General features: G+C 41.1%; 1 protein-coding gene and 11 non-coding genes across 12 annotated transcripts in view; 11 read left to right on the plus strand and 1 right to left on the minus strand.

Annotated features, from left to right (window-relative positions):
- LOC148359665 (uncharacterized) overlaps nt 1-12,175 on the minus strand; it is a 70,087-nt gene that overhangs the window by 3,135 nt on the left and 54,777 nt on the right. The window contains exons 6-8 of the mRNA XM_088344373.1: nt 4,744-5,007; nt 3,750-4,040; nt 2,601-2,844 (exon numbers count right to left, since the gene is read on the minus strand). Coding sequence (XP_088200499.1) covers nt 2,601-2,844; nt 3,750-4,040; nt 4,744-5,007 — 799 coding nt within the window. The remainder of the gene's footprint in view (nt 1-2,600; nt 2,845-3,749; nt 4,041-4,743; nt 5,008-12,175) is intronic.
- Nucleotides 6,299-6,380, plus strand: trnal-cag (transfer RNA leucine (anticodon CAG)). The gene has a single exon. It is a non-coding gene; the product is annotated as a tRNA-Leu (tRNA).
- trnaf-aaa (transfer RNA phenylalanine (anticodon AAA)) lies at nt 6,641-6,722 on the plus strand. The gene has a single exon. It is a non-coding gene; the product is annotated as a tRNA-Phe (tRNA).
- On the plus strand, nt 7,537-7,618 carry trnal-cag (transfer RNA leucine (anticodon CAG)). The gene has a single exon. It is a non-coding gene; the product is annotated as a tRNA-Leu (tRNA).
- Nucleotides 8,225-8,306, plus strand: trnal-cag (transfer RNA leucine (anticodon CAG)). The gene has a single exon. It is a non-coding gene; the product is annotated as a tRNA-Leu (tRNA).
- Nucleotides 8,567-8,648, plus strand: trnaf-aaa (transfer RNA phenylalanine (anticodon AAA)). The gene has a single exon. It is a non-coding gene; the product is annotated as a tRNA-Phe (tRNA).
- Nucleotides 8,909-8,990, plus strand: trnal-uag (transfer RNA leucine (anticodon UAG)). The gene has a single exon. It is a non-coding gene; the product is annotated as a tRNA-Leu (tRNA).
- trnal-aag (transfer RNA leucine (anticodon AAG)) lies at nt 9,251-9,332 on the plus strand. The gene has a single exon. It is a non-coding gene; the product is annotated as a tRNA-Leu (tRNA).
- trnal-cag (transfer RNA leucine (anticodon CAG)) lies at nt 9,805-9,886 on the plus strand. Its single transcript has one exon. It is a non-coding gene; the product is annotated as a tRNA-Leu (tRNA).
- Nucleotides 10,147-10,228, plus strand: trnal-cag (transfer RNA leucine (anticodon CAG)). Its single transcript has one exon. It is a non-coding gene; the product is annotated as a tRNA-Leu (tRNA).
- Nucleotides 10,835-10,916, plus strand: trnal-cag (transfer RNA leucine (anticodon CAG)). The gene has a single exon. It is a non-coding gene; the product is annotated as a tRNA-Leu (tRNA).
- On the plus strand, nt 11,861-11,942 carry trnal-aag (transfer RNA leucine (anticodon AAG)). Its single transcript has one exon. It is a non-coding gene; the product is annotated as a tRNA-Leu (tRNA).

Below are 12,175 nucleotides of genomic sequence, written 5' to 3' on the forward strand. Positions count from 1 at the left end.
TACACATTCACAGTGAGGTATGAGCCAAGAAGATAAAGTTAACCTAATTGTCACTATTGGCCAATCACGTTGCTGTTCTTGGATTTCCACACCCTTCAGGGCGGATCTGCTTTTGTAACCTAGGATATTTTAAAAACAGGGCTCAGGGGAGGTCTTTTAGAACATGTTAGAATTTCTTATTAGAGGTTTGGGCTCTCCCTTGTTTTTCTTGCAAGTTCATTATCCATCGATGTCTTCTCTCTTTATTTTGAGGTTGTACTAAAAACTAAAGTCATCATATATAAAATACCGTAAATTCCGGACTATAGAGCGCACCTGATTATAAGCGACACCCACCACATTTCGGGAGGAAAACCGATTTTGTACATACACAAGCCGCACCTGTATATTAGCCGCAATACAAACACGAAATTAACCCATACCCGATACAGTCCAAATAACACAGCCGGCAAAGTGAACGGAAAATTATACCGGTACTTAAGATTTAATGCAGACCTGCCGAGTCCGGGTGCCCGTTGAAAGTAATCCAAGGAAAAAAGTGTATAATTCCAAAGGTACGGGTGGGAAAAATATATATCCACTATTGTCAATCGCGTCCACAAACACGTCTCACCTTTACTCCACTTCCCGTCAGCCCGCGTTTGCCCCGCCCCTTCTTTCTCATTTGCTCGTACAAAACATATCAGAATAAGTTTCAAAAATAAATACATTACAAAAATATACAGTTGCAAATACATATTATACATGGTTACACATATTTACAAAGAAAGACGGTACACCGAGAGAGTTTTCAAAGCTTTAATTATAATATTATAACTTTCATCCCAAACCGTGCCTGTGAAGGGTAGCAAAACGCTACTAGCAACACGCTCGCGACACAGTAAACAGCTCTGTTAAAAAAACATACCGTACTTGTCGTAAGCACAGTAAAACGTCCTCATCTTCCTCATTACAACTGATGTCATCAAAGTCGTCTTCCTTCAGTATGGGGAAGAGACTTAGTCATATAGACGTCGTCCCACGCTCCCTTATTCAAAAACACGCTAGCATCACGCTCGCAAAGTAAAGTTTACGTGCGGTAGCTCTGTTTCCTTCTATATCGGACTGCTCGATTGCGTTCAGCTTGAAAGTTGCATCATGTGCCTTTCTTTTTACAATTTGCATGATGAGGATATGTCTACGCTAATTTAATTTGTGCACAAGCTAAGAAGTTGCAGTCTAAATCTTACCTTTTATACTCGAGCGCCGCTGGCGGCCGTTAGAAAAATTACATAAATTGGCCGCATCACTGAATAAGCCGCAGGGTTGAAAGTTTGGGAAAAAAGTAGCGGCTTATAGTCCGGAATTTACGGTAAACACTAATTGGTCAACCTACAGGTATTTAAAAATCTGCGTAATAATTCATGTTTTCGTGTAGTATTTAAATCAATGTACATACATTTTTTTGCTACTAGGAGGTGTTAAATAATACACAATGTCCTTATAAGTGTTTTTAGAAAATAGGACTGTATGTAGTTCATATGGAAAATGATTTAATTAAATACGTGTGCAATGATTTAATGTATTTATTCCTTTTTAGATTATTTTAATGTGCCGTTTTTATGTATTTACTATATTTATCTTGTGAAATATGAAAAACAAATCTTAAAATGGGCAAAATCAGCTTTCACATTTTATGTTGTTTTTCTTATTTCATGAGGAAAACAAGCAAAAACATTTCATAAAACAAGAAAAACAAATGAGCCAAAAAATATTTTACGTGTTTAATATATTCCTATGCCAACACATGGCGAAATTCAAGCACTTTTTCAGGAATTTCAAAGCCAATTTTTCAATTTCTCCAGTACCATTAAACAAAGAAATCTAGTGTGAATTACGATTCGTGTAATGGTACTGGAAAAAAAAATTTGCAGAGCCACTAATGTATCTGCGATTTACATATGCAATTTTTATTTTTGCGTGTGCATTTAACAAGACATATGATTTTTAAATCGAGTAAATCGTGAATATATTTTTGTGTAAATATTGTTAAAACAAATATCTCCCTGTACAGGTGTTGTGTAAAAATGGCAATAATATGTAGCCTACATTTTCAGTTGCAGAAAGTTCTTACCGAAAAAAATGACCGCTGGGAAATGCTTCATTCATTCATTTATTCCATGGCCCATTACAAAGGTCCATATTTGATATGTAATCCTCGCGCTAACACACATTTTATAGTGCCCCAATTAGGTGTAGCATACACATGTGCTCTTGGGGGCGACCTGAAGAGGGCGATGACGCTTCATAGGACAATACCATACAAACTAATACCAGCTGCCGTTAATCATAGGCAAAGAAGAAATGCAATGGCAAAGCGAAGCGAATAAAGAGCCGTGTCTGGGTCATTTCAAGCAGAGTGGTTGAGAAACAAACAATTCCAAGCAATTATAAGCACTTCACCAAAAATTCAAGCACTTTTTAGACGTTGAAAACACAACATTAAAATTCAAGCATTATCAAGGATTCCAAGCATCTTATGAACCCTGAATGATGCAGCTCAAAGCTAAAATTTATAAGAGGACATCTAAAAAGTATAAGCCTTACACTTACAGACTTACATTTTCTTGGATATTGTTTTAAATGTTCTTGGCTCCCGTTCCTCAAGGATGCTGTAAAAGACCCGCTTCTGTTCCACTGATTTAAGATTCTCAATGACTTTGGTCATCTTCTCGCTTGGGCTGCAGATGGCTTTGATATCCTCGCTCACTTCCACTCCCCTCGCAATGAGATCGTTTACAATAATGTCGACATTTTCGACCATGGAGATCAGCATGCTTTTATAATGGTCAACAAGGCAATGCGCTGTGGAAAGAGGGAGAAAATATTATATTTCCTAATTATGAATAGAATATGCTCAAATTAGTTTTTATCAGTGTTCCAAACATAACCTTTTCCAAACTGGTAGCATTTTCACAACATTCTCATTTTCGCGGTTGATCCACTCCAGAACCACCCCCAAATTAGGTGAATCTCCATGAAGTAGGAACTGTATAAACAGTGCCTTGAAAAAGTCTTGCCATGTTTCAGGCTTTTTAAGAATTGATTAAAAGAACAAGAAAAACAATTGAAGATTCAACAACAAGTGAGACACAATTGTGAAAATAAACTAAATTGATTTAACATTTTGTATTGTGCTAATAAATTTAAAAAAAAAATAGTAGGCATTGCTAAAGTATCAGCACCCTTTGAGTGAATACTTTGTGCAATCTACTTTTGATGCCATCATAACCACAAGACGTTTTGGGTATTGCACATCTTGAAACATAAGTATTTGTCTAATCTTTCTAACAAAACAGCTCAAGTTCCTTACTGTTTGATGATCTTTTGTGCATAGCATTTATAGATCTTTCCACAAATGCTCTCTAGGCTTGAGGTCTGGATCTTGGCTTACCTATGTTTATTGTTAGTTTCAAAACGTTAAATTTTATATTTTAGCTGACTGTATGTTTAGGGTCGCTACCTGAGATTAACCCACCACTGTACTGTCCATCTAACAGTGATTTTTAATACTGAAAACATTCCCAGAAGCTTGATACTTACCGATGAGCTGTGCCTAACCCTTTCTAAGTTTTTTTTTAATAATAAATGAAAACAAAAATAAACATATTTTAAAATTTTGGCACTCAGTGACAATGCTTCTGAAAAGTATTTCTACATTATGGCATTAAATGAGTTAAATGAGACGGCCAAGGAAATTTAAAACTCACCGTATATTCGAGGCTCTATGCGATTAAGGTGAGACATCATCTTCTGACTTGCTTTTGGCCCTTTAAGGTGTACTACATGGTTCAGATGAAAAGCCATGCTTCTGATGTCAGGATTGGAAGAGATGATCATACTTTTTTGCCCGTAACTCAATAAATTATCGTCTTCAAGATCATTCATCAGCTTATACAAAACCCTCTGAGACATCAAATCAGGCCTAAATTCTGGAATCTCTTGAAGTTGTTGCTGCTTTATCAAGTCTTGTGTCAGCAATTGTCCATGGATACAGTCTTCTGAAAAACAATTTTAAACAAAGAGGGTTGTTTCAGATATTTCCAAATCCTACTTTAAGAGTCTGCAGAAGCGTAAGTAGAGTAAAGCACGCAATTCTCTTGCCTCACAGCAGAGGGCGATAGTGAGACCAATGATTCTGATTTAGAGCACACCTGAGCCCCACACAATAGAATTAGTGATAGTATTAATAATAATAATAATTTCCTTTGTATTGTCATTCTTTGTAACAATGTACACAGAACGAAATGTCGATACACCTGACCCATTGTAGCGAGCCGATGCAGCCGCAGCCAACAGAGGGCGCCGCCATTTTTACCAATGTTATAAGTCTTAGGTATGACTCGGCCGAGGCGCGAACCAGCGACCTCCCAGTCTCAAAGCGGGCGCCTTACCATCTAGGCTACTGAGCTGGATAGCAAGCTAACAGCAAGTCAAGCCATCCTGTAAATTATTTCTAGTTGCATTGAAATTTACTCAAAATGGAAAATTACCTATCTATGGATACTATTATTCAAAAGGAGCAGCACATAAACTTCATTCATAAGTTGTGGTAAGACAATAAAACTTATTTTCCTGTGCTACAGTTTGTATATTGCTTTCTTGCTCTTGCAATCAAATAATGATAGATTATTAGTACTAGAAGTGGAGGTAATAATGCATGCTTTTTAGTGTAAACTAAAACAAACTGAGAAACATACTTACCGACATTTAAATAAGCAGGATTTCTTTGTTTTAGGAGAAACAACATCTTCCTGCTTGCTTCTGGACCTTTGCTAAGGACCAGATCAATCAGATACTCAGCTTGTTCTCTCCTACGAGCAATCTCAAAAAGAATGTGTGTCCTTTCGTGGACATTTACGACATTAGCCGTAGAAAGGTGGAGCAACAAGTCAAACAAAAGTGAAAATGACACCCGAGAGAAGAACACAGGCTTCATCTGTTTAAGCTTGGTTGGTCCAGGGGCATCTGAAAAACAATACAGAAAGATATGGATAATGTTCCGTTCTCACTGATTTGAGTTTTAAAAGCAAGGATTTTGCACCTATGACACAAATTTGGTCCATATGTGATAAATAGTGTTAACTCGAAGATGAGCATAAATAAACCATCCCATACAGTAGATAGGTTGAGGAATTACCGTAAATTCCGGATTATGAGCCGCTACTTTTTTCCCTAACTTTCAACCCTGCGGCTTATTCAGTGATGCGGCCAATTTATGTAATTTTTCTAACGTCCACCAGCGGCGCTCGAGTATTGCTACCATTAACTGCCCTGTCACAGCCACCGTTTGGGATGAAAGTTATATTATTATTATTAAAGCTTTGAAAACTCTCTCGGTGTGCCGTCTTTCTTTGTAAATATGTGTAAAAGGCGAGGGCACATAATGGAGGTTTACATCTAATGTGGCTGAACCCGTTCAGAGGGAGGCTAAGTAGTCAACAGCACCACTCTGTTTACACGAGTTTAAAATAGGCTCTGAAAATACTTCAGAATGGTTCATTCCCACTACTGAAATCATGTTTTGGAATCAACTTGAGCTCACGTACAGCAAATGCAATTCGGTGTACTCAATTTTGAAAAGATCCTAGAAAACAGGTCAGAATGGTCGAGCGGTCTAAGGCGCTGCGTTCAGGTTGTGGTCTCTCTGGAGGCGTGGGTTCAAATCCCACTTCTGACACACATCATAGTGTTGTAGATTTTCTTACTCAAAAGGCCATGGCACATAAAAGATAGACATCTATTGTGGCTGAGTAGTCAACAGCACCACTCTTTTTACACGAGTTCAAAATAATCTATGAACATACTTCAGAATGGTTCATTCCCAGTACTGAATTCGTGTTTTGGAATCAATTCGATCTAACGTACAGCCCGTGCAGTTCGGTGTACTCAACTTTAAGACATACATTGAAAACAAGGCAGAATAGCCGGGCGGTCTAAGGCGCTGCGTTCAGGTCGTGGTCTCTCTGGAGGCGCTGGTTCAAATCCCACTTCTGACACACATCACAGTGTTGTAAATTTTCTTACTCAAAAGGCCATGGCACATAATGGAGGTAGACATCTAATGTGGCTGAGCTCGGTCACAGGGAGGCTGAGTAGTCAACAGCACCACTCTCTTTACACGAGTTCAAAATAATCTCTAAAAGTACTTTAGAATGGTTCATTCCCAGTAGTGTATTTGTGTTTTGGAATCAACTCGATTTAACTTACAGCCCGTGCAGTCCGGTGTATTCAATTGTAAAAATGTTCTTGAAAATAAGTCAGAATGGCCGAGTGGTCTAAGGCGCTGCGTTCAGGTCGCAGTCTCTCTGGAGGCGTGGGTTCAAATCCCACTTCTGACACACATCACAGTGTTGTGGAATTTCTTAATCAAAAGACCATGGCATATAATGGAGGTTGACATCTAATTTGGCTGAGCTCGGTCACAGGGAGGCTGAGTAGTCCACAGCACTCCTCTCTTTGCACGAGTTCAAAATAGGCTCTAAAAATACTTCAGTATGGTTCATTCCCACTACTGAAATCATGTTTGGGAAACAACTCGATCTAACGTACAGCAAATGCAATTCGGTGTACTCAATTATGAAAAGATCCTTGATAACAGGTCAGAATGGCCGAGCGGTCTAAGGCGCTGCGTTAAAGTCGCAGTCTCTCTGGAGAGGTGGGTTCAAATCCCACTTCTGACACACATCACAGTGTTGTAGAATGTCTTACTCAAAAGACCATGGCATATAATGGAGGTTGACATCTAATTTGGCTGAGCTCGGCCACAGGGAGGCTGAGTAGTCCACAGCACTCCTCTGTTTACACGAATTCAAAATAGGCTCTGAAAATATTTCAGTATGGTTGATTCCCACAACTGAAATCATGTTAGGGAAACAACTCGATCTAACGTACAGCAAATGCAATTCGGTGTACTCAATTATGAAAAGGTCCTTGAAAACAGGTCAGAATGGCCGAGCGGTCTAAGGCGCTGCGTTAAGGTCGCAGTCTCTCTGGAGGCGTGGGTTCATATCCCACTTCTGACACACATCACAGTGTTGTAAGATGTCTTACTCAAAAGGCCATGGCAGATAATGGAGGTAGACATCTAATATGGCTGAGCTCGGTCACAGGGAGGCTGAGTAGTCAACAGCACCACTCTTTTTACACGAGTTCAAAATAATCTATGAACATACTTCAGAATGGTTCATTCCCAGTACTGGATTCGTGTTTTGGAATCAATTCGATCTAACGTACAGCCCGTGCAGTTCGATGTACTCAACTTTAAAACAGACATTGAAAACAAGTCAGAATGGCCGGGTGGTCTAAGGCGCTGCGTTCAGAGGGAGGCTGAGTAGTCCACAGCACTCCTCTCTTTACACGAGTTCAAAATAGGCTCTAAAAATACTTCAGTATGGTTCATTCCCACTACTGAAATCATGTTTGGGAAACAACTCGATCTAACGTACAGCAAATGCAATTCGGTGTACTCAATTATGAAAAGATCCTTGATAACAGGTCAGAATGGCCGAGCGGTCTAAGGCGCTGCGTTCAGGTCGCAGTCTCTCTGGAGGCGTGGGTTCAAATCCCACTTCTGACACACGTCACAGTGTTGTAGATTTTCTTACTCAAAAGGCCATGGCAGATAATGGAGGTAGACATCTAATGTGGCTGAGCTCGGTCACAGGGAGGCTGAGTAGTCAACAGCACCACTCTCTTTACACGAGTTCAAAATAGGCTCTGAAAATACTTCAGTATGGTTCATTCCCACTACTGAAATCATGTTTTGGAAACAACTCAATCTAACGTACAGCAAATGCAATTCGGTGTACTCGATTATGAAAAGCTCCTTGAAAACAGGTCAGAATGGCCGAGCGGTCTAAGGCGTTGGTTTAGGTTGCAGTCTCTCTGGAGGCGTGGGTTCAAATCCCACTTCTGACATACATCACAGTGGTGTACATTTTCTTACTCAAAAGGCCATGGCAGACAATGGAGGGAGACATCTAATGTGGCTGAGCTCGGTCACAGGGAGGCTGAGTCGTCAACAGCACCACTCTACTGTATTTACACGAGTTCAAAATAATCTCTAAAAGTACTTCAGAATGGTTCATTCCGAGTACTGTATTCATGTTTTGGAATCAACTCGATCTAACTTACAGCCCGTGCAGTCCGGTGTATTCAATTGTAAAAAGGTTCTTGAAAATAAGTCAGAATGGCCGAGTGGTCTAAGGCGCTGCGCTCAGGTCGCAGTCTCTCTGGAGGCGTGGGTTCAAATCCCACTTCTGACACACATCACAGTGTTGTGGAATTTCTTAATCAAAAGACCATGGCATATAATGGAGGTTGACATCTAATTTGGCTGAGCTCGGTCACAGGGAGGCTGAGTAGTCCACAGCACTCCTCTCTTTACACGAGTTCAAAATAGGCTCTAAAAATACTTCAGTATGGTTCATTCCCACTACTGAAATCATGTTTGGGAAACAACTCGATCTAACGTACGGCAAATGCAATTCGGTGTACTCAATTATGAAAAGATCCTTGATAACAGGTCAGAATGGCCGAGCGGTCTAAGGCGCTGCGTTAAAGTCGCAGTCTCTCTGGAGAGGTGGGTTCAAATCCCACTTCTGACACACATCACAGTGTTGTAGAATGTCTTACTCAAAAGACCATGGCATATAATGGAGGTTGACATCTAATTTGGCTGAGCTCGGCCACAGGGAGGCTGAGTAGTCCACAGCACTCCTCTGTTTACACGAATTCAAAATAGGCTCTGAAAATATTTCAGTATGGTTGATTCCCACAACTGAAATCATGTTTGGGAAACAACTCGATCTAACGTACAGCAAATGCAATTCGGTGTACTCAATTATGAAAAGATCTTTGAAAACAGGTTAGAATGGCCGAGCGGTCTAAGGCGCTGCGTTTAGGTCGCAGTCTCTCTAGAGGCGTGGGTTCAAATCCCACTTCTGACACACATCACAGTGTTGTAGAATTTCTTACTCAAAAGACCATGGCATATAATGGAGGTTGACATCTAATTTGGCTGAGCTCGGTCACAAGGAGGCTGAGTAGTCCACAGCACTCCTCTGTTTACACGAGTTCAAAATAGGCCCTGAAAATACTTCAGTATGGTTTATTCCCACTACTGAAATCATGTTTGGGAAACAACTCAATCTAACGTACAGCAAATGCAATTCGGTGTACTCAATTATGAAAAGGTCCTTGAAAACAGGTCAGAATGGCCGAGCGGTCTAAGGCGCTGCGTTAAGGTCGCAGTCTCTCTGGAGGCGTGGGTTCAAATCCCACTTCTGACACACATCACAGTGTTGTAAAATGTCTTACTCAAAAGGCCATGGCAGATAATGGAGGTAGACATCTAATATGGCTGAGCTCGGTCACAGGGAGGCTGAGTAGTCAACAGCACCACTCTTTTTACACGAGTTCAAAATAATCTATGAACATACTTCAGAATGGTTCATTCCCAGTACTGGATTCGTGTTTTGGAATCAATTCGATCTAACGTACAGCCCGTGCAGTTCGATGTACTCAACTTTAAAACAGACATTGAAAACAAGTCAGAATGGCCGGGTGGTCTAAGGCGCTGCGTTCAGAGGGAGGCTGAGTAGTCCACAGCACTCCTCTCTTTACACGAGTTCAAAATAGGCTCTAAAAATACTTCAGTATGGTTCATTCCCACTACTGAAATCATGTTTGGGAAACAACTCGATCTAACGTACAGCAAATGCAATTCGGTGTACTCAATTATGAAAAGATCCTTGATAACAGGTCAGAATGGCCGAGCGGTCTAAGGCGCTGCGTTCAGGTCGCAGTCTCTCTGGAGGCGTGGGTTCAAATCCCACTTCTGACACGCGTCACAGTGTTGTAGATTTTCTTACTCAAAAGGCCATGGCAGATAATGGAGGTAGACATCTAATGTGGCTGAGCTCGGTCACAGGGAGGCTGAGTAGTCAACAGCACCACTCTCTTTACACGAGTTCAAAATAATCTCTAAAAGTACTTTAGAATGGTTCATTCCCAGTACTGTATTTGTGTTTTGGAATCAACTCGATTTAACTTACAGCCCGTGCAGTCCGGTGTATTCAATTGTAAAAAGGTTCTTGAAAATAAGTCAGAATGGCCGAGTGGTCTAAGGCGCTGCGTTCAGGTCGCATTCTCTCTGGAGGCGTGGGTTCAAATCCCACTTCTGACACACATCACAGTGTTGTGGAATTTCTTAATCAAAAGACCATGGCATATAATGGAAGTTGACATCTAATTTGGCTGAGCTCGGTCACAGGGAGGCTGACTAGTCCACAGCACTCCTCTCTTTACATGAGTTCAAAATAGGCTCTGAAAATACTTCAGTATGGTTCATTCCCACTACTGAAATCATGTTTTGGAAACAACTCAATCTAACGTACAGCAAATGCAATTCGGTGTACTCGATTATGAAAAGCTCCTTGAAAACAGGTCAGAATGGCCGAGCGGTCTAAGGCGTTGGTTTAGGTTGCAGTCTCTCTGGAGGCGTGGGTTCAAATCCCACTTCTGACATACATCACAGTGGTGTACATTTTCTTACTCAAAAGGCCATGGCAGACAATGGAGGGAGACATCTAATGTGGCTGAGCTCGGTCACAGGGAGGCTGAGTCGTCAACAGCACCACTCTACTGTATTTACACGAGTTCAAAATAATCTCTAAAAGTACTTCAGAATGGTTCATTCCGAGTACTGTATTCATGTTTTGGAATCAACTCGATCTAACTTACAGCCCGTGCAGTCCGGTGTATTCAATTGTAAAAAGGTTCTTGAAAATAAGTCAGAATGGCCGAGTGGTCTAAGGCGCTGCGTTCAGGTCGCAGTCTCTCTGGAGGCGTGGGTTCAAATGCCACTTCTGACACATATCACAGTGTTGTAGAATTTCTTACTCAAAAGACCATGGCATATAATGGAGATTGACATCTAATTTGGCTGAGCTCGGTCACAGGGAGGCTGAGTAGTCCACAGCACTCCTCTGTTTACACGAGTTCAAAATAGGCCCTGAAAATACTTCAGTATGGTTCATTCCCACTACTGAAATCATGTTTGGGAAACAACTCGATCTAACGTACAGCAAATGCAATTCGGTGTACTCAATTATGAAAAATTCCTTGAAAACAGGTCAGAATGGCCGAGCGGTCTAAGGCGCTGCGTTAAGGTCGCAGTCTCTCTGGAGAGGTGGGTTCAAATCCCACTTCTGACACACATCACAGTGTTGTACAATTTCTTACTCAAAAGACCATGGCATATAATGGAGGTTAAAATATAATTTGGCTGAGCTCGGTCACAGGGAGGCTGAGTAGTCCACAGCACTCCTCTGTTTACACGAGTTCAAAATAGGCCCTGAAAATACTTCAGTATGGTTCATTCCCACTACTGAAATCATGTTTGGGAAACAACTCAATCTAACGTACAGCAAATGCAATTCGGTGTACTCAATTATGAAAAGGTCCTTGAAAACAGGTCAGAAAAGCCGAGCGGTCTAAGGCGCTGCGTTAAGGTCGCAGTCTCTCTGGAGGCATGGGTTCAAATCCCACTTCTGACACACATCACAGTGTTGTAAAATGTCTTACTCAAAAGACCATGGCATATAATGGAGGTTGACATCTAATTTGGCTGAGCTCGGCCACAGGGAGGCTGAGTAGTCCACAGCACTCCTCTGTTTACACAAATTTAAAATAGGCTCTGAAAATATTTCAGTATGGTTGATTCCCACAACTGAAATCATGTTTGGGAAACAACTCCATCTAACGTACAGCAAATGCAATTCGGTGTACTCAATTATGAAAAGATCTTTGAAAACAGGTCAGAATGGCCGAGCGGTCTAAGGCGCTGCGTTAAGGTCGCAGTCTCGCTGGAGGCGTGGGTTCAAATCCCACTTCTGACACACATCACAGTGTTGTAAAATGTCTTACTCAAAAGGCCATGGCAGATAATGGAGGTAGACATCTAATATGGCTGAGCTCGGTCACAGGGAGGCTGAGTAGTCAACAGCACCACTCTTTTAACACGAGTTCAAAATAATCTATGAACATACTTCAGAATGGTTCATTCCCAGTACTGGATTCGTGTTTTGGAATCAATTCGATCTAACGTACAGCCCGTGCAGTTCGATGTACT

Source organism: Urocampus carinirostris, chromosome 9 (assembly GCF_059441175.1).
Source record: "Urocampus carinirostris isolate Australia breed hairy pipefish chromosome 9, RoL_Ucar_1.0, whole genome shotgun sequence".
Lineage (NCBI taxonomy): Eukaryota > Metazoa > Chordata > Actinopteri > Syngnathiformes > Syngnathidae > Urocampus > Urocampus carinirostris.